This window comes from Pelodiscus sinensis, chromosome 21 (genome assembly GCF_052426305.1).
Source record: "Pelodiscus sinensis isolate ZL-2025 chromosome 21, ASM5242630v1, whole genome shotgun sequence".
In the NCBI taxonomy this organism is placed as follows: Eukaryota; Metazoa; Chordata; order Testudines; family Trionychidae; genus Pelodiscus; species Pelodiscus sinensis.
In genome coordinates this window covers 13,914,802-13,936,610 of record NC_143072.1, presented here as the reverse complement: position 1 = coordinate 13,936,610, position 21,809 = coordinate 13,914,802, and the positions used below count along the sequence as shown (strand labels likewise).

The 21,809-nt window shown below is 50.0% G+C and overlaps 1 protein-coding gene across 2 annotated transcripts in view; it reads right to left on the bottom strand.

The window, feature by feature from the left end:
- Positions 1-4,962: 4,962 nt before the first annotated feature.
- The window catches only part of LOC102454835 (Na(+)/citrate cotransporter-like), a 41,869-nt gene continuing 25,022 nt past the window's right edge, over positions 4,963-21,809 (bottom strand). Inside the window, exons 7-13 of one of the 2 annotated variants that reach the window (XM_075904904.2) lie at positions 21,458-21,580; positions 18,587-18,799; positions 16,650-16,771; positions 15,641-15,759; positions 12,415-12,576; positions 9,683-9,820; positions 4,963-8,760 (exon numbers count right to left, since the gene is read on the bottom strand). In XM_075904904.2, the coding sequence (XP_075761019.2) occupies positions 8,632-8,760; positions 9,683-9,820; positions 12,415-12,576; positions 15,641-15,759; positions 16,650-16,771; positions 18,587-18,799; positions 21,458-21,580 (1,006 nt within the window). In that variant the 3' untranslated portion in view covers positions 4,963-8,631. The remainder of the gene's footprint in view (positions 8,761-9,682; positions 9,821-12,414; positions 12,577-15,640; positions 15,760-16,649; positions 16,772-18,586; positions 18,800-21,457; positions 21,581-21,809) is intronic. The other variant, XM_089772099.1, reaches the window with a different exon arrangement.

The window sequence follows — 21,809 nt, the reverse complement described above, 5'->3', positions numbered from 1 at the left end:
AGAAAGGGCGGACTGCGACCCGAGCAGGAGCTAGCGACCACTGGCCAGAGAGGGAGTCGCCAGGGGAGCTGAGCGTGCTGCTGCCGGGCCTCTGCCGGGCTCGGCCCCAACGCCGGAGCCGCCGACCGACCACCCGCGACCCGAGTGCTGGAACGGACCCCGCCGACTCTGCAGCTGCCAGGGGGAGGACCACTACAGCCCATCGACCGGCGCCGACAGGTGGGACCGCGGCAGGCTGCGAGCAGGGGGTAGGAAGCGACCCAGGGCAGGGAGCTGGAGAAGCCCCTGAGGGCTCGGGGCGTTGCGGGGAGGAGCCCCCGCCGAGCCGGTGGTGGGAACCACCCGAAACTATTAGGGCCCTGGGTCGGGGTCCGGTGGAGAGGGAGGGCCCGGACCCCCCTACCCCTGCTGCCTGAGACCCTGACACGTGGGAACAGGGTAACAAACTGCAAACTGTGGACTAGGCCTCCGGGCCTGCACTCTGTGGACTAGGCCTCCGGGCCTGCAAACTGTGAACTAGGCCTCCGGGCCTGCAAACTGAGGACTAGGCCGGGAGGCCGTATTTCCCCTAGCACAGGGGCATTGTACTTTGGGACTAGGCCGGTGGGCCGTATTTCCCCTGTGAGAGGGGCAGTGTACTTTGAGGGCTAGGCCCAGATGGCCCGAGTTAGGCCCCGGATGGGGGTGGCAACCCCAAGACAGGGGCGAGCCCCCCGACACATGGTGGAGAATGTGGGTGCGCGACCCCGCCCCTGGACAGAGGGGCTGGCAAAGGGGATTGGTAGATGTGGGCCGCGAGAACCCCGGGGACAGAAACCGGGGTTGCTGACCTGGCGACAGCGGTATGAAGGGGACCTGACCGAACTGCGGAGGCAGTTGGCAGGCCTACAAGAGCGACAGGACCGATGGGAGCGGGAGGTCGCGAGCCAGTTGGGGGCCCAGGGAAGGGCGGTGCCCCCCGGGGTCTGCCCCTTTGGGCCAGCGCCGATTGCCGAGCCTGGTAGGGGGCCAACGGACCCTGCTAAAATGGTGGTGAGACTTAGGGTAGAAGGGAACCCCACGGTGGCACTGGTGGACTCAGGGTGCAGCCAGACCCTAGTTAGGGCCGACCTAATATCTGAGCCAGAGCCAGCCGGGGGCCCCATCCGGTTGTTGTGTGTACACGGGGACGTACGGGCGTACCCGACAGCATGGGTGCAGCTAGATGATGGCCAGGAGGTGGGGGTCTATAGCGTGGGTTTGGTCCCGACGCTCGCCTACCCCGTGATATTAGGCCGCGATTGGAGAGGCCTAGGCCGGGTGTTGCGGGAGTGGGGACAGCAGTCAGTGCCAGGGCAGGGCAACCCCCTACACGACCTGGAGGAAGCCGCCCAAGGCAAGAGTCTAAGGGGGGAGGAGAGGCCGAACCCAGGAACAGCGACGGGCCTGCCACCGAACCGGGGAGACCACCCCGCCTGGGAGGAGGAAATCGAAACCTTAGAAGTAGAGGGCGACTTTATGAGAGAGCAAAGGGAAGACCAGACCCTGAGTCGAGCTTGGGAGCAGGTACAGGACCCAGGGGAGGGGACCAGCCAAGACCCCCATAAGCCCCAAGGCCCGCGGTTCTGTGTGAAGGCAGATCGGCTATATAGGGTGGTCCGGGAACCCCAGACGGGGGAAGACATCTGGCAGCTCCTGGTCCCCCACAGGTTTAGGAACGCCGTACTCCGGCTGGCGCACCGGCTGCCTTGGGCTGGCCACCTCGGGCGAGAAAAGACCCTGCAACGGATAGGGATGAGGTTTTTTTGGCCGGGCATACACCACGCCGTGAGGGCCTTCTGTGAATCCTGCCCCGAGTGCCAACTCACCAGTAGAAAGGGGGTGCCGAAAGCCCCCTTGGTGGCCCTGCCCGTGATAGGGGTCCCCTTTGAAAGGATCGGGTTGGACCTGGTGGGACCCCTAGAAAAGGCCAGCTCAGGCTGTCAGTACATTATGGTGGTGGTGGACTACGCCACCCGTTACCCAGAAGCGGTTCCCCTACGTAATACCACCGCCCGCACTCTTGCCGAGGAACTTTTTAAACTGTTTGCACGAGTAGGGATACCGAAGGAGATCCTGACCGACCAGGGGACCAATGTGTCGTCCCGGCTGATGGCAGAACTGTCGCGGCTACTGAACATCCACCCTCTGAGGACGACGGTTTACCATCCCCAGACAGACGGCCTGGTGGAGCGTTTTAACCAAACGCTAAAGACGATGCTGCGTAAGTTCGTGGCTGAGGACCCTCGACACTGGGACAAGCTCCTACCAGCCTTGTTATTTGCCATTCGGGAGGTCCCCCAGGCGTCAACGGGTTTCTCCCCATTCGAGCTCCTGTATGGGCGACAGCCGAGGGGAATACTCGACCTTTTACGAGAGAGCTGGGAAGAACAAGAATCGCGGGTACAAGGGACAGTACCCTACATCTTACAGCTGCGGGAACGCCTGCGGAAGGTAGGGGAATTTGCCAGGGCTAACCTCCTACAGGCGCAGGAGGTCCAAGCCCGATATTACAACCGAGGGGCCAAACTCCGCTCTTTTGAACCGGGGGACCACGTCCTCGTCCTACTGCCATCCCGAGAGTCCAAGCTACTGGCACGATGGCAAGGCCCGTTCGAGGTGGTCCGGCGAATAGGGACGGTGGACTACGAAGTGAGGCTGCCGGGGAGGAGGAGAGAGGTACGACTATACCACATCAACCTCTTGAAGGAGTGGAAGACCGCCGAAGGACTACTGGTCACCCCATATCCCCCGGAGCCAGAGCTCGGGCCAGCCGTAGAGGACCTCCAGGGGGAGGCTCAGGTAACGATGGGGCCCGAGTTGAATCCAGTACAGCGAGGAGAATTACAGCGAGTGGCCCAGAGGTTCGCGCCATTTTTCTCCACTCAACCCGGCCGCGTCCACACCACGCATCACCACATCGCTACCCGGCCAGGCCATAAGGTGCGAGACCAACACAGGCCCCTCCCTAGGAAGATGTGGGAAACGGTCCAGCGGGAACTCCAGACCATGCTAGATATGGGAGTGGTGGAGGAATCTCATAGTGAGTGGAAGAGTCCCATAGTTCTAGTCCCGAAGCCAGATGGCACGACGCGATTTTGCATCGATTTTCGGAAAGTGAATGCCATCTCGCGGTTCGATGCCTACCCGATGCCACGAACCGAGGAGCTCTTGGAACGGCTCGGCCAAGCGGAATACTTCTCCATCCTGGACATGACGAAAGGGTATTGGCAGATCCCCCTGACACCAGCCTCTAAGGAGAAGACGGCCTTCCCTACACCATGGGGCCTGTTTCAATTCGTGACCATGCCATTCGGACTGCATGGGGCAGCGGCCACGTTCCAACGATTAATGGACCGATTGTTACAGCCCCATCACGCCTACGCAGCCGCATATATAGATGACGTGGTGATCTATAGCCCAACGTGGACGGCCCATCTGCAGCATTTAGAAGCCGTATTGAAGTCCCTGAAGGAGGCCGGCCTCACAGCCAACCCGCGAAAATGCCAGCTGGGACGCCGGGAAGTAACCTACTTGGGGTACACGGTCGGGCAAGGGACAGTACGACCGCTGGTGGACAAAGTGAAAGCCGTGCAGGAGTGCAAGACACCCGCAACCAAAAAGCAGGTACGCCAGTTCTTGGGGCTTGCGGGGTACTATCGCCGGTTTATCCCCGGCTTTGCGGCCATTGCAGCCCCTCTATCTGACCTCACGAAAAGTACCCAGCCGAACAAGGTACAATGGTCAGCGGACTGTGAGGTGGCTTTCAGGACACTGAAGGACCAGCTTACTAAAGCCCCGGTCCTGTTCCACCCAGATTTTTCAAAGCCCTTCCTACTGCAAACGGATGCATCAGAAAGAGGCTTGGGGGCAGTGCTGTCCCAACAGGCAGAGGGAGGGGAGCACCCGATAGTATATTTGAGCCGCAAGCTCTTCCCACGAGAACAGAACTACGCTACCATAGAAAAGGAGGCACTGGCAATAAAGTGGGCTATAGACGCCCTAAGATATTATTTATTGGGCAACACGTTTCAGGTGGTGACAGACCATGCCCCCCTGAAATGGTTAAATAGCATGAAAGAGACGAACCCCCGTTTAATGCGGTGGTATCTATCTTTACAGCCGTACAATTTCAGTATAACCCATCGCCCAGGGAAGGCGCACACGAATGCTGATTTCCTTTCCAGAGGGGGGGAAGAAGAGACGGGAACGGGCGAGAGGATAGGTACCCACTTAAGGGGGGGGGGGGTGTGTGACGGGGCGGCCCCGCCCCGCACTCAAGACCAGGGAAACCACCTGGGGCCTGGGGCGGAGAGGGCCCCACCCACACAGCCCTACTGGGCATGCTCCAAAGGGAGCCAAGGTATAAAAGGCTGCTGGCCTGCTCAGAAAGGGCGGACTGCGACCCGAGCAGGAGCTAGCGACCACTGGCCAGAGAGGGAGTCGCCAGGGGAGCTGAGCGTGCTGCTGCCGGGCCTCTGCCGGGCTCGGCCCCAACGCCGGAGCCGCCGACCGACCACCCGCGACCCGAGTGCTGGAACGGACCCCGCCGACTCTGCAGCTGCCAGGGGGAGGACCACTACAGCCCATCGACCGGCGCCGACAGGTGGGACCGCGGCAGGCTGCGAGCAGGGGGTAGGAAGCGACCCAGGGCAGGGAGCTGGAGAAGCCCCTGAGGGCTCGGGGCGTTGCGGGGAGGAGCCCCCGCCGAGCCGGTGGTGGGAACCACCCGAAACTATTAGGGCCCTGGGTCGGGGTCCGGTGGAGAGGGAGGGCCCGGACCCCCCTACCCCTGCTGCCTGAGACCCTGACACGTGGGAACAGGGTAACAAACTGCAAACTGTGGACTAGGCCTCCGGGCCTGCACTCTGTGGACTAGGCCTCCGGGCCTGCACTCTGTGGACTAGGCCTCCGGGCCTGCACTCTGTGGACTAGGCCTCCGGGCCTGCACTCTGTGGACTAGGCCTCCGGGCCTGCAAACTGTGAACTAGGCCTCCGGGCCTGCAAACTGTGAACTAGGCCTCCGGGCCTGCAAACTGAGGACTAGGCCGGGAGGCCGTATTTCCCCTAGCACAGGGGCATTGTACTTTGGGACTAGGCCGGTGGGCCGTATTTCCCCTGTGAGAGGGGCAGTGTACTTTGAGGGCTAGGCCCAGATGGCCCGAGTTAGGCCCCGGATGGGGGTGGCAACCCCAAGACAGGGGCGAGCCCCCCGACACAAGTCTACACTGCTTTATGTACATAGCTTTTTAGTGAGTGTTAGCTAACACGCTCTGCCAGCACCCCTTGAAATCCTCACTTCATCAAGGCCTGGGATTCTTCTTCTGCTCCCTTCCCACAAACCACACCTTCACACTGGCTTGAGTGCAGCGACACCAGCATACAGCATAATGCAACAGAGTGTAACATAGGGATAGGCAACCTGCAACTCAAGGGCCACATGCGGTCCATCGGGGCTCTACATGCAGTTTGCGAGATAGTTTCTTTACCGTTGCCCATGGGCAGGGTTGCCAGATTCTGCTACTTTCCTTCTCTGTGGTTTTTTCCTATCGGTATTACTAAAGAGACACAGACCTTCAGGAAAGGCTTGTGAAGTGAGGTGCGTGCTGATTGCACTCTATACTGACTGACTTGCGCTCCCTCTGCATCCAATCAAAGTGCTGCTGCGGTTCACTGGGAACGCCCCACAAATTCTAAGTACGCAAGCACAGTTAGCAAATTTAACTATCTGGGGAGGCTACCATGGCTAGGTTAATCTTACAGCTCACTAAGATGATGGAGGATCACACATGAAGCCCACTCACTAGCCTAGGTTGCCCTTCACTGGTGTAATGTAAAGTCATCATGCCCTGCGTTGGGTAATAAGGAAAACAATCTCTGTTGGAGAGAAGATGGAATTCACACACTTGTTTTGGCAGGTTCACATCCTGTGATTCTCCAGTTAAGCTGCCTTGGAAGGAAAGAACTGATATTTAAAGGACTATGACATGTATGAAGAGGACTCAATAATTACAACAAAAGGACACAAAACCTTTGAAACCAGGTTCTTTCTTTTCACATCTATATGCTCCCTTTCTCCTGCCAAGAATAAAACATCGTATATACCAGCATAGGAAAATAAAGTTTAATTTCCACTTTGCAGCAATATGAGAAAAAAATCTCCTGGCACGACAACTCAATAACAATGTTGTTTCTTCATCTTATGAAAATTCCCCCAAGGTTACTCCTCCTGCACACATAGCTGGGAAACACCTAAATTAGGGGCCTTCTGAAACACCTACATTGAAGTAGAAAAATTTTAATTAAGTTAGTTTAGACAGGAAAAATAAGAACTCGCCATGGCATCCTAGTTCACCCAGATTTCAAATCCCAACTAGAGCGGGATGAATAAAATTATTATTTTCAGTTCAATGGCAAGTTTTGCAAAGCCATAAAAATATTTTGGATGGAAGGAAAGCTTTTGATTTAATTTTGTCCATTTTTTAAACTCTTCTGAATTTTTTTTTAAAAGAAAAGAAAGCAAAATCTGAAAAGGAAAGGTTGTTCCAAATGGAATAGCTGAAATGCTTCATGTTGAAAATCATGGAACAAATCTGCTACAAGTCTGAATGTTATCAAATGGACTGGAAAGTTTTACCCAGCTCTAATCCCACCAGTTAAAAAGGAGACTTGTGAGTTGTTACTCTCCCGCAAAGAGGCCCTTGGATCACTTCCTACAAAATCACTGGGAGTCAAGGGCAATCAGCATCTCAGGGCAGCACATTGGGCCAGATTTACAAAGAGATTTAGGCACCAAAGGTTATGGTAACTGGATAGCAAGGGCGAAAATGGGGCCAGGTTTGGGTGTTATAGGCTCATATAGAAGAAAAAGCCTCAAGTATCAGTACTACCCTTATTAAACCTTCTTAAACCTTTGGTCACCCTACAAAAGATGTAGAGAGGTGCCTAGTGGGATTTACACAAGCAGCTAAGCAAGGTATGTGATGCATACCCATTGATTTCACTGTGCTTCTCTGTGTGGTCAAGTGTTCATCAGATGCCCACAACCATAACAGCTCTTGCTTGTTAGATGAAGTTAATCAACCAGAAAACCCAACAGCTGATGAGCTTTGTACTCCCCCTGCAGTAATAGGGAGGGGGCCATCCAGACTGTATTGGGCTTTTGGCCAAACTACAGACTCTTTAAGCCTGAGACTAGGGTTACCATTTCTCCTTAGATATATTCATGGAGGATTTAACCCATGACATAAGATCTCTTTAAGATTTCTCTCTCATTCCTAGAAACTCCAGGACAAGCCTGGAGGGTTGGCCACATCTGCATGAGAGAATGAGCACATCCCTTGGAGAGGCCAAGTGCAACTCTCACCAGAGTCAAATGGGAGGGGATGGTGCTCAGCACCTTACAGGATCAGGACCTTACACAATGAATTTAAATAATTATGAAACAGGGTTTTCCTTCAGGACATACCTCTCGCTCTTCACTAGAGGTTTTTGCAGATAAATATTGTCTTTGCTTTTAAAGGCAAAGCAATAATTATTTTCCCAGTTCTATAAAGAAAAAGCATAACAATATTTAACATCTTATGTGCATTAATTTGTTACATTGGGGCCAAATCCTGAAATCCTTTTCCAAGCTGACCTCTCAGGGCTGCAGGAATTGGGCTCTTAAGCATCACAGCACCCCCATAAATCATGGTGCTATTCTAGATGCTACAAAACATTTTACACACAGACCGGTAGTCAGACCTGTGTCAGACAAAGCAGCCATTGGAGCCCCTTGGCCCAGCTATTGGAGCCCCTTGGCACAGGGATCCGTGCATAAGGATTTCAGGACCCATCCCACAAATAGCTGTAAATTCACTCTCTGATTATTGCTATATTTTGATTCAAGTTCAAAGTCTGTTCCCACTGAAGGGCTGGTCTTTCAGGCCTTGTCTTCAACCCAGAATTAAAGAGTTCACTAATAGTATGCTGGGTGAGCACTTAAGGGATTTATCTTTGAATCCTGAGTGCAACGGGCAACAACGTGAAACTGACCAAAGCTCAGCCTGGCGTGACTGCTGAGTCCTGGTCTCTCAGCTTGGTATTAGTCACCCGGACTCTTCCCAGCTGCGTGCTAATGTGCAAAGATTTGGGAGGGAGACCAGGCTTCAGGGAACACTGCTGGCTCTGTATTCTGAAGGAATCATTCTCATGACATTGCTGAGAATGGACCATTCCTGCAGTAGCCTCCAAATAACAGTTGGGATGCTCAGTTCAAGTGCTCACTAGTTACATGGAGGTTCAAGCCACTCATTGCAGTGCCGCCTCTCCTTCATATATATAAAAAAAAAAAATCAAATCTTGAGCGACATTCCTGTCTTGTGTGGAGACCCACAGAGATCACAGGCACAATAGGGACAGCGCTCCTTAGACTGCAGTGCAGATGCAGCACATGTGGCTCAGTCTCGGCTGGAATGAGTTGATTTGTAGCTGACCTGAAATTTAGACCTCAAAATGTTGCATTCATCCTAATGCAGCATCTGAGGTGCTTATAAGGCTCTAGGCAGGATGTGGGGCAAGGAAGAAACAGTACTAGGATTCCTTTGGGTCTGCTGTTAAATTCTTTACTCCTCACTGTCCAGCCGTGGTATTGGCCCAGGATGGGAACATGTCCAAGGTGAACATGGGACGTCCCCAGGTGTTGATGGCCAAAGTGACGCAGAGGATTCCGATAATGTTCATCACTATTCCAGATTTCGCCTGGCAAGGAAAAATGAAACACAAAACACTGGCACAATGAGTCTCCTTAGAGCTGCCAGAACCCATTCACATAAACACAATGAAGAAACCTGAAGGCATAACTAGATGCCTGATCCAATAAATAGCATGAAAATAACCATTGTGCTTGCTGTTCGATGTTCTTCCGTAAATGGAACTGCCCTGGAACAGTATGCAAACTCTTAATTAGTTTGCAATCTTGAAAGACCATTGAACACGATAGTTTCCATTGTTGTATGCAGTGGAGTTCCCGGGATATTAAAGAAATAAAGTGAGTGAGATAATCTCTTTTACTGGACCATCTCAAAAGACTGCCTCTCTCACGCACAGAACCTGGTCCAATAAAAGATACTGCCTCACCCACATTAACTATAAAACAAGATGGGTTTATTGGTTAAAGGCCTCATTCTGCCGCACTGAGGCTATGCCTATGCTGCAGCTTAAATCCCCAGAAACAATGTTGCCCAGGAGTGGGAATGAGGCTGAGGTTATTTATATGGAACCAAGGCTGCCAATGGGGAAGGCAGGAGCCCAGCAATTTAGAAAAACCTGGGACTCTGAGCTGTCCCCCAAGGCTACCACAGCAGTGGCTGGAGCTCTGGGCCTTTTAAATTTCTTCCAGAGTCCAGCATGATGCAGTCTGGGCAGCACTGATGGTTGGCTGCCTCTAGTCCTGCCCCTTGCACTTGAGGCCCTGCCACTTCTGGGGATCCCAGAGCTGAGTCTCCTCCCCTCCCCTCCTTTGCACTGGCAAATTCTGTCACAAGTCCTGCATGTAACTCTGGAGAGCCAAGGGAACTATAGAAATGCCAGACCATAAACGTAAGCAACATCCATGAAATTTACGGCAAAGGGTAATGGAAAGCTTTGGCAAAATATCAGGGAATGGTTATCATGATCTTACCATGTCTGCAACGCGGAGGTGACCATAGGAAAATACTATCGCGTTTGGAGGTGTCCCCACTGGGAGCATAAAGGCAAAAGAGGCACTGAGCGTACAAGGGATCATGATGTACAAAGGATTGACTTTGATTGACTGTGACTGAGGAAAAACAGACCAAGAGCAGCATTAGCAACATTCGGAAACAGAAGCAGGAAGAGAGTCTGCGATCCTCGGATGCAGTATCTCAGTTCATCCCCAGTGTAAGTTACTGCTGAAATGTAAATTCATGATTCCCTGGGCTCTTCTCCTAGCAAAGGATGGAGTCACTGAACAGAAAGTTCGTCCGTGGCTGAGGCTCCTAGGCCCTACAATAATAATACATTTTGCCCTCAGAGGGGCAACCAAATCCCATCCTAATTAAAGGCAACTGCACATGCATATCTGAGGGCAGAGTTTGGCTCTGTATATCTGAGGTACTTGTATGGCTCATTAGCTTAGTATCTGAGGGTATGTCTACACTAGCCCCCTAGTTCGAACTAGGGAGACTAATGTAGGTATTCTCTCCATTTTGGTATTTACAGAGATGCCAGCACAGGGTTGGTTCCATCACCGTTTATGTACTCATGCAGTGAGTTTTTTTCCTGAATGAGGCTTGCTACAAGTCTGGTTTATTTCTCTTCACAATTCACTTTTGGCTGCAGAATTACATATACAAATGATGCTTGGTGCTTCCTCTCCCTTCCCCCACCCCACATGGTATAATTTGTGGTTATGGTCAAATTTATAAGGAGTTCTTTTGTTTGATCTCTGAAAACACTTTGAGATGGGTTGTCCGAGTGATATAGGCACTTGATTATAACTAGACTCACAGAGCAAAACTTTTAAACATTATGCCCATTTTGTGGGCTTCTCCAGTACCCAGAATTTCAGTGCCAATTCAAGACACTGCCAGCTATAAGCAGCCTAGTTCAGGATAATTCTACCTGAAAGAAAATACTAAAATTATTTTGGAATAAAGACAAGACTATCTATTTTCATCTGCTCTGGTGCCAACTTTGTCAAAACATCTGTGCCATTTTTAGTCCTCTCCTTATGTGTCTTCCTAAGTTTTAAAAATGTTCTGTTTTATTCTGCAGAAAGAGACTGAGATGGCTGAAGCATCCTAGGAAATGAATGAAGTGTGCTGGTTATTACCAAAGAAGAACACAAATCTCAGGATGGGGGAGGGGAAATCTGGAGTCTACAAGAAGACTATCACAGCAGAGGAAAATGTTTTCTATGTATTCAGCATTTGTAATCCCAAGGGACCTTAAAGTATTTAATCAATGATAAAAGGAAAGAGTAGTTCTCTGGCTCTTTAGAGACTAACAAATATATAAATATAATATCATGAGCTTTCATGGGAAAACCCACTTCTTCCATCAGAAGAAGTGGGTTTTGCCCATAAAAGCTCAAAATACTATATATTTTTGGTAGTTTCTAAGGTGCCTAAGCACTACTCAATGTTTTTAAAACTAACATGGCTACCTCTCTGAGGGTACGTCTAGACTACATGCCTCTATCACCAGAGGCATGTAGATTAGGCTACCAGGCATAGGAAAATGAAGCAGCGTTTTAAATAATCGCCGCTTCATTTAAATTTACATGGCTGCCGCACTGAGCCGACAAACAGCTGATCAGCTGTTTGTCGGCTCAGCGCGGCAGTCATGTAAATTTAAATGAAGCAGCGATTATTTAAATCGCCGCTTCATTTTCCTATGCCTGGTAGCCTAATCTACATGCCTCTGGCGACAGTGGCATGTAGTCTAGACGTACCCTAAGAGTTTTAATCAATGATACACATTCAAGACTCAATTCTCCACTGCTCTCCAGTTTGGGTCCACATTTACACCTGTGCAAAGTAGGGATAAAATATTAAACACATTTTGTAATCATTTTGCACTTGGGTAAATGATCATGCAAGGTGCAAGGCAATGGAAAAACCAAGCCCTCAGTGCTAAACTTACCTCTCTGTAAGGCAGGAAAGTATATACTTAAGTTTTCCCCTATTGGCTTCATTGGAACTTAAGTAGATGCATAAGGTTCAATAGCTTAATTTTCAGCTTGTGTATAGAGTCTATTGGCTTCAGCATTGTTCTCCTGAATGCGAGACTTAAGAGGTGAAATGTTTTTGGTGGGGACTAGCTAACGCGCGGGGACAAGCTAGAACTTTTAACCTCCAGACTGCTGGTTGAATACAGCTCAAGTGACCAAAAGTCCTTACCAGCTGACTGGTGTTGGGTGGGCTCTGTTAAATGATTTGGTGGCTCAGTCCTCTTTCTAGTGGACAAGTGCCCGCCTTGCACAGCAGTTGGCATTAACTGGCCTCCTATTAGGCAATCTTAGGAGAGGGGCCATGGAAGTTGATTTACTCTCTCACTCCAGGAGTTGTCCCATCAAGGCTGATGCACAGTGGCGGGGCAGTACCAGGGAAGTCTGCAGAGCTGCTGCCCGTGTGATACCTGGCCTGTGGATAAACAAAGGACGTTTCCCCCAGCACTGGAGCTAGCTTTGCTGTCTGATAGGTTGTTCGCTGTATACTTTCTGGAGTAACCCTATTCGCATTAAAAGTCCCCTGGCTTAAAACATATATACTGCACGTGGTAATAAATGTGGCCTTGCTCTGTTTTAAAAGATTATCCATTTTTCTTTGATGTTAAAGTCAACTTTACAGATCAGCAGTGAGAAAAAGCCACGTAGAAAATGAATCTTACCAAGGACGCAAAGACAGGTAGAAAGAGGGTGGCCGTAGCTACATTGCTGGTGCATTCGGTGAAGGTTGCGACAACAAGTGTAACGATCACTGCAATGGCCCAGGGTGGAATAGCATGCAATGGGATCATCTGATTCCCCAGCCATTTCGACAGACCAGAAGCCTGACAAGATCAAAAGGTGCATTTCAGTAAGACACAGAACTCTAGACCATTGCTCATGCAGTGTGCAATGTATTGCCAAACCCCAATACACATATGAAAACAGGCCATTGACATTAGTGGTTAGATCATTTAAAAGCAGGAAACTGGGTCATTTATAAAAGAAGTAATGTGAGCTTTCTTAAAAACAATAATAAAGGAGATTCCCTGCCAGCTGGAAATTGTCAGATTTATTTTCTCTAATTCTCATCAGAAGGAACTTAGGCTATGTCTACACTAGACCCCTAGTCCGAACTAGGGAGGCTAATGTAGGCATTCAAAGTTGCAAATGAAGCCCAGGATTTAAATATCCCGGGCTTTATTTGCATCTTCCCATGCGGGCGCCATTTTTAAATCCCCCTTAGTCCGAACTGATTGCCCGCGATGGTGTAACAGTTCAAGGCATAACAGTTAACTCAAACTAAGGACTTAGTTCAAGTTAACATTTGACTGCCGCGTGTAGCTGTGGGCTGTCAATTTGGACAAAGGGGGATTTAAAAATGGCGCCTGCATGGGAAGATGCAAATAAAGCCTGCGATATTTAAATCCTGGGCTTCATTTGCAACTTCGAATGCCTACATTAGGGTATGTCTACACTACAACGTTAATTCGAACTAACTTAGTTCGAATTGATCAATTCGAACTAAGCTAATTCGAACTAACGGATCCAGACTAAAAAACTAGTTCAAATTAGCGTTTTGCTAATTCGAACTAGCATGTCCACATTAAGTGGACCCTGAACCGGGCTTAAGGATGGCCGGAAGCAGTGCCGGCAGGGCATCAGAGGAAGACTTAGAGCATGGAGCTGCTGTCTCAGGCTAGCCGAGGGCTGTGCTTAAAGGGTCCCGACCCCCACCCCGGACAGACAGTTCTCAGGGGTGCCCCGCTTGCAAAGCAGTCCTGGCTTGGATTGCCCGGACTACCCACAGTGGGCACATCACAGCACTCGGCCATCAGACCGGCTGCACTTGCCGCAGGCTGCCATCGGGGAAGAGGGGACAATTGGGGGGCTGCAGGAGAGCTTCCACCCCCAGAATCCCGCAGAGCCAGCCCAGTCCTCCCCATCGGGGGACTCGTGCCCCATTCCTCCCTCACCTCCTTCCACTTATCCTTCCCTAGCCCCTCTTCTTGATGTACAAAATAAAGATCACGTGTCTTCCAAAATGGAATCTGTCTTTATTGAACAAAACTGGGGGAGACTGGGAAAAGGAGGTGGGAGAGGGGAAGAGAGAGGCCGGGAGAGGGGAGGGCAACTAAAATGATCAGGGGTTGGGAACAGGTCCCATATGAAGAGAGGCTAAAGAGACTGGGACTTTTCAGCTTAGAAAAGAGGAGACGGAGGGGCTACAGGATAGAGGTCTCTAAAAGCATGAGTGGGGTGCAGAGGGATCATACAGAAAAGTTCTTCATTAGTTCCCATAAAGAAGGACTAGAGGACACCAAAGGAAAGGAATGGGTAGCAGGCTTCAAACTAGTAACAGAAAATTGTTCTTCACAAAGCAAAGAGTCAACCTGTGGAACTCCTTGCTGCAGGAGGCTGTGAAGGCTACAACTAGAACAGAGTTTAAAGGGAAGTGAGATCATGTCATGGAGGTTGGGTCCATGGAGTGCTATTAGCCAGAGGGTAGGAGTGGTGTCCCTGCCCAAGGTTTGTGGAAGGCTGGAGAGGGATGGCACGAGACAAATGCCTTGGTCACTGTATTCGGTCCATCCCCTCCAGGGTTCCCAGGGTTGGCCGCTGTCGGCAGACAGGCTACTGGGCTAGATGGACCTTTGGTCTGACCCAGGACGGCCATTGTAAGCTCAGGGCTCAAGGTCGGGGGTCTAAGTGGACCCCCTTGATTCTATTGCACACCTGCTCCTGGGTGGCCAGGCTGGCAGCTCTCCTGCCCTAGACGGCCACTTTCCTGTGCCTAGTGCAGAGATCGTGGAAGAGGTCCATGATGTCTGCACTAGCCCAGGCGGGTGCCCACCTCTTACTGTCCCGGGCAAGCTCCCGGGAGCCGCCAGCCTGGTCCCGGGAAGATGGGGAGGGCTGGTGGGCATCGGGTGGGTGGCTCGATCCGTGCCAGGTGCAGGGTTTGCTGGCTGGGTCCTGGCAGGATTGCACCTGGCACGGGCACCGTAGCCAGCCCGTGCCCCTTTAAGGGGTCCGGGCCGGGAGGGGGGCAGACGAGTTTCTCTGGTGTTGGCCAGAGTGGCCACCAGGGAAACCTGGGGAGGGCTAGCCTCCCACTAGTTTGAATTAAGGGGCTACACACCCCTTAATTCGAACTAGCTAGTTCGAACTAGGCTTAATCCTTGTAAAATGAGGTTTTCCTAGTTCGAACTAAGTGCTCCACTAGTTCGATTTAAATTCGAACTAGCGGAGTGCTAGTGTAGCACCTATTAAAGTTAATTCGAACTAATGTCTGTTAGTTCGAATTAACTTTGTAGTGTAGACATACCCTTAGCCTCCCTAGTTCGGACTAGGGGGCTAGTGTAGACATACGCGTACAGTTTTGCCAAGTAGAAGCACAATACTGAGTTATTTCCAAGATCAAGGAAGTCACACCTTGCCAAGCATTTCATGAATTGCTCACAGCAATCGTTGAAAGAATTGCTAATGCTTCTGAAGGTACTGAGCTGCAACTAAGGAAACCCCAAAGAGGACTTTCTGTCAAGGCTGCCAAGATTCTGGAGAAACATGAACAAAGCAGTTCAACTTTTGAAGTTCAATTCCTGAGGCGCACCCATCCCTAATTATGCTAATTAGCAGTTCAGCCCTTTGCTTAGAGGGGTGCTTAATTTATAATGAAAGAATTGCCAGGGCTCAAGTAATTTTTTACATTCGGAACTGAGCAGTAAGTCCAGAGGTGTCGGGGCTATATACTGCCAAGCATAGAAGGGCCAGGGCTCAGCCCTGGTGCAAATAAAACCCTGCTTCACATGCAGGTGCTGTTTGGACTCATTACTATGAATAAAGGACCAACAAGCAGAGCCTAGAAGTCCCCCTGGGACTCAGTGGCAGCTAGAGGGTAAGTCATACATCGCTTCCACTGGCCAAGGCGAATCCTCCCCCTAGCAGCAGCACAATGTTCCAGGGCAGCTTCTTCTGAACCACCTTCCAGTCCAGCAGCGGGGCTGGGAAAAAGGGCTCTTCTGACACTGAAACGATAAAAGCAGAGCATGGAATGCTGTGAGATGGAGACACCAACTTTGATCCAGCTGTACACTCAGATGTGCGCTTACTGTAGCTACCACCCCCGTGCAAAGGAAGAGCTCGAGTGACACAGAGGGTACATGATTGCCCAGGACAGGAATACTAGTGAGAAAACTGCCCATTCTAGTGCACTGTGGTTAGGACCAAGCACCAGGAGTAACTAAGATGTGGGATTAGCTCCCATGGACTGCACACACTGAGGACATGTCTACACTAGCAAGATTAGCCCGTCGGAGGTCGATCTTCTAGCTTTCGAATTAGCAGGTCTAACATAGACACGTAAAATGAAGGCTAAGGGCAGCCCCTGCCACTACTCCTCCCTCTGTGATGAGCAAGAGAAGCCGAAACAAGTGTGTGCTCCAGTGGGCCTCCCTCTCTGTGGATGCTGCCATAGCTCAGCTTAAGGTAAACTGACTCCAGCTACATGTTTAGCATAGATAGAGTTGCATACCTTAAACCAACCTGTCTGGTTTAGTGTTAACCAGGTTTGAGTTCACAGCAGGCTGGAGTATGAATGTGTCTTTCAATCTAGCCTTTCAGACACCATTACTAGACTCCACACGGACACACAGTGGAAGTTCTGATCTACTCTGATCTACTCTGCTTTCAAGGAGGAGAAGGATAGCGTGCACTAGGGAGTTTTTAGCAGGATCCACACAGACAATATACGGCAGGTTGGCCTAGGGTATATTTCCCCACCACTTTGCCACATGCAAAAGGTTCCTGCAGACAAGCCATGAGTCACAGAGGATTGCTTCTTTCAGCACCAATCTCTGCATGGTGAGTTGTGTTCTCATCACAGAGCCGCAATAGTGTAAATTTCTCTTTCCATTACCTTCTTTGTTCTGTTCAGGGTTAACTCTATTTTGACTAAAGCAGTTGAACTTGGGTTTAGTGGCAGGAACTATGAACAGTAGTAGTGCAACAAAGAGAGCTACGGTGGCATCAGTAACATACCTATAAGAAAAACCAGAGGGCAATTTAAAATATAGTATACCTTGTCCCATTACATGGCACCCCTCCAGCATGGGATCTATCCAGTACACACACACCATTGTCCCAAACACTGTAACCCACAAATTCTATTCACATTTGTCCATACAATCCCTCTAAACCAGGCGTGGGCAATAATTTTTGATGTAGGGGGGCACTCCAAGAATTTGGAAAGTGGCCAAGAGCCGCACTCTTCCTGTAAACCTCGTTTCACAAGGCATAAGAGAGCGGTCGACAAAGGCTTCCTTTTGGGTTTTGGGTTGTCAGCTTATGCAAGAGGGGGCTGTGACCTGGGGAAGGGGACTAGGGTATACGAGGGGAGTGCAGGGGCTTGGGCTGTGACCTTGGGCAGGGGATTGGGGTGCAGGATCTGGGAGGGGGCACGGGGACAGGAGGGGGCAAGGGGTTTGGGTTATGTGGGATAGGGGAGCTGAAGGTTGGGGTGCCAGAGCTACGCTCTGACTGGGAGATTGCTCGCTTGACTCCCGGGCAGCAGCCTTTCCAAGCAGACTCCTTGCCTGCCCTGCCCCCGCACTGGCTGCAGGGGCCATGTGATTTCTAAACAGCTAGGAGCCTGATAGGCAGAGGAGAGGGCGTCTTCCAAGCTGCTTGTTGGCAACAGACAGCTCCCATTGGCCAGAAAGTGGCCAATGGGTATGTGCTGGGAGCAGGAGCAGCACTCATCCCTTTCCTTCCTTCCTTCCCCCATGCTCACAGCTGTTCAAACAACCCCTCCATGGCTGTGTTTCTTGGCACCATGCAGTGAGCAGGCTAGGAGTCTGCAGGCCCGATCTGGCAGCTTGGTGGGCTGAATTTGGCCTGCAGAGGGTACTTTGCCCAGGTCTGCCGTAGGCACTTAATGGGAGGTCCTAAGTCACTTTTGAAAATGGATTTAGGCTTCAAAATCACGTATGTAGTTTTGAAAATGTTAGACTGCAACAAATACCAAGGTCTCAAAACAACCAGCATGACATAGATATGTAACATTTTCCCTTCGTATTTCAAAGCAAAAAGTCCCACTTTTGCTCCAAACTCTGAAACTCAAATTGTGAACTTAGCTAGTGAATTCTCTGGGACAGGTACAGTCTTTTTTCATCTACTTTTGTGCAGTCCCTTCCCCCATAGAGGAATGATTGGGACCCCTAGGCATGATCACAATGCAAATAAATACAATAATAATAATATACGAGCAGTGCAGGTGACCAAACAGAAAGGTGCAACTGGTGCATGTGAGCTGAGTAAAGACACTTCTCAACAGGAAAGCTACAACAATTCAAATGTTGCTGCACATGTGGGGCTGTGGCAAGAAATGATCTTAATTGTGTCTCCCCTTAAAACTTGTGTGCAAGGTTAAGAGCACAAGAGGAAGATAGAGAAGTCATTCAAATCACTGAGTCAGTTTCTTTGTGGGTGATGGATAGCTTCTCCCTTGCAAATGACATTACTGCCTATTAAAATGACATTAAACCTGATCTTATCATAAAATTGGAAGGCTAATAAAAATATATACACAAACTGGATTGACACACAAATACCATGAATATCCCTCACACTGGCTCTGCAGCACCTTTGTTACATGTGCCTCTTTAGAGCAGAGATTGTCAATTATCTGGTGGTTTGGTGCTGCCCAACAAATGAGAACTAGCATCAGACCCATCACGCAACGTCCATGTGTGACGTGAGACAGGAGCTGAATGAAACACCCCTTATGATCAAACAGGCGTAGAGGCAAATAATTTATTGCTCCATCAGCCAAAACACTGCAGGATTCAAACTTACTCTTTATCTTTATTGAAGAGGAAAGTGGCCCAGCCAGGAACGAAGCCGGGAGCTCTGGTAAACCACAGAAGAACAAGCAGAAAGAAGAGCATAAGGACACTGAATTCAGCAAATGAGACAGGGCCTAGTTTCTGGTACTCGTCCTTGAGCACGTTGAAAGCAGATTTCTCTTTTTCTGTTCTTTCAATCCCACAGCCCCATGTTTTTTTAAAACTTGAGAAGAAAAAAAGAAGGAACATTATAAATATTTGCAAGAGAAAATTACCAGTGAATCCACTTTGACCCTTATTCTGTGGGGCACAGAACCATGCTAGTGGCACCCTAGAAAGGCTGCGGTATGCTATAAAGTGAACGGTTCCTGTATTATACTTTGCACATAGCTACCACTGGTTACCATCTCCTGCTGAGATGTGTGGTCTGGGGGGTAGAGAATTGCACTGGGAGTCAGGAGAGCTAGATTTGCTTCTTGGTTCTGCCACAGATTCAATCTACAACCTTGGGCATGTTACTTCACCTCTCTGTGCCTCTGTCTCGCTGCCCACTCTTTTTCGGTTTTGTCTAGTTACATTATAAACTCATTGGGGCACGAACTTTTTCTTACTAAGTGTGGAGCCTCAAGATCAGTTGTGCTCTCTGCAATACATTGGAAAATAAACATTAACTACAAATGTGATGGTAACAACAAAAGTTCAATCTCACCTTAGAGGTTTATGAATATGTGAAGTTCCTACCTACTAAAGATACATTGTTACATGACATGTCATTCCTTGTCTATGTAATACTTTGCTTCCAAATTATAGACCATGGCATCATGTAATTTCAGGAACATACATATACTCATAGACTCATAAACTCATAGGGTATGTCTACACTACAGCACTAATTCGAACTAACTTAATTCAAATTAGTTAATTTGAACTAAGCTAATTCGAACTAGTGCATCTAGACCTAAAAACTAGTTTGAATTAGCGTTTTGCCAATTCGAACTAGCATGTCCACATTGAGTGGACCCTGAACCGAGGTTAAGGATGGCCGGAAGCAGTGCCGGCAGGGCATCAGATTAGGACTTAGAGCGTGGAGCTGCTGTCTCAGGCTAGCCGAGGGCTGTGCTTAAAGAGACCCAACCCCCACCCCAGACAGACAGTTCTCAGGGGTTCCCCACTTGCTTGTCTAACTCGATGAGGGACAGCAAAGCAGTCCTGGCTTGGAGTGCCCTGAGTGCCCACACTCGGCACATCACAACACTCGGCCATCAGCCCGGCTGCACTTGCTGCAGGCTGCCATCTGGGGAGCGGGGTCAATCAGGGGGCTGCAGGAGAGCTTCCACCCCGAGGAGCCCCCAGAGCCACCCCAGTCCTCCCCATCGGGGGCTTGTACCCCATTCCTCCCTCACCTCCTTCCACTTACCCTTCCCTAGCCCCCCTTCCTGATGTACAAAATAAAGGACACGTGTGTTCAAAAATAGAAACTCTCTTTATTGAACAAAACTGGGGGAGACTGGGAAAAGGAAGTGGGAGAGGGAAAGAGAGAAGGTGAGAGAGGGGAGGACAACTAAAATGATCAGGGGTTTGGAACAGGTCCCATATGAAGAGAGGCTAAAGAGAATGGGACTTTTCAGCTTAGAAAAGAGGAGACTGAGGGGGGATAGGATAGAGGTCTATAAAAGCATGAGTGGTGTGCAGAGGGTGCATAAAGAAAAGTTCTTCATTAGTTCCCATAATAGTAGGACTAGAGGACACCAAATGAAATGAATGGGTAGCAGGCTTCAAACTAATAACAGAAAGTTGTTCTTCACAAAGCAAATAGTCAACCTGTGGAACTCCATGCTGCAGGAGGCTGTGAAGGCTAGAACTAGAACAGAGTTTAAAGAGAAGTGAGATAAAGTCATGGAGGTTGGGTCCATGGAATGGTATTAGCCTGGGGGTAGAAATGGTGTCCCTGGCCTCTGTTTGTGGAAGGCTGGAGATGGATGGCACGAGACAAATGGCTTGGTCATTGTCTTCGGTCCATCCCCTCCAGGGTCCCTAGTGTTGGCCGCTGTTGACAGACAGGCTACTGGGCTAGATGGACCTTTGGTCTGACCCAGTAGGGCCATTCTAAGCTCAGGGCTCAGGGTCGGGGGTCTCAGTGGACCCCCTTGATTTTCATGCAAACCTGCTCCTGGATGGCCAGGCTGGCAGCTATCCTGCTCTAGACAGCCACTTTCCTGTGCCTATTGCAGAGGTCGTGGATGAGGTCCACAATGTCTGCACTAGACCAGGCGGGCGTCCGCCTCTTGCGGACCTGGGCAGGCTCCCGGGTGCCGCCAGCCTGGTCCCGGGAAGAGGCGGAGGGCTGGGTGGCAGCGGGTGGCTGGCTCGAGCCGTGCCAGGTGCATGGTCTGCTGGCTGGGTGGTGGCAGGCTTGTACCTGGCACGGGCACCGTAGCCAGCCCGTGCCCCTTTAAGGAGTCCGGGGCTGGGAGGGGGGCAGAAGAGTTTCCCTGGTGGTGCCCAGAGTGGCCACCAGGGCAAGCTGGGGAGGGCTAGCCTCCCACTAGTTCGAATTAAGTGGCTACACAGCCCTTAATTCGAACTACTTAATTCGAACTAGGCATTAGTCCTCGTGGAATGAGGTTTACCTAGTTCGAATTAAGCGCTCTGCTAGTTCAAATAAGTTCGAACTAGCGGTTCGCGTGTGTAGCGCCTATCAAAGTTAATTCGAACTAACGGCTGTTAGTTCGAATTATCTTTGTAGTGTAGACATACCCATAGACTTTAAGGTCAGAAGGGACTATACCCAACAATAGAAAGACAAACCAAGAGGGCCAGAGTTACAGTTGATTGACATCTGCTCAGAACCTGCCCAGCATCATTCTATTTGTATACTTACTTGAACCCCATGAATGATAACTGGAGCCACAACCAAGATATAATCAACATCAGAATCATATTAGGAAATGCAAATCCAAACCAGGAAGCAAAATTCACGATATCGTCATTTTGGGGGAACAACCTACAGAGAGAAAATAGTGGTTTCTCTACCAGGGTCAAACCACTTGTGTATATTCTCCCTTCTATATGTGATAATGAAAACAAATTCAAGAGCCCCAAGGTTTTTTGTTCATTACTCAACCCTATGGGCCTCCTCCAAAGCCAATTGAAGTCAGTGGAATGACTCTCCTGGGCGCTACCTGCCTGGATGGAATTGCCCTCTGTTGTTTACACAACGCTTTACATTAATT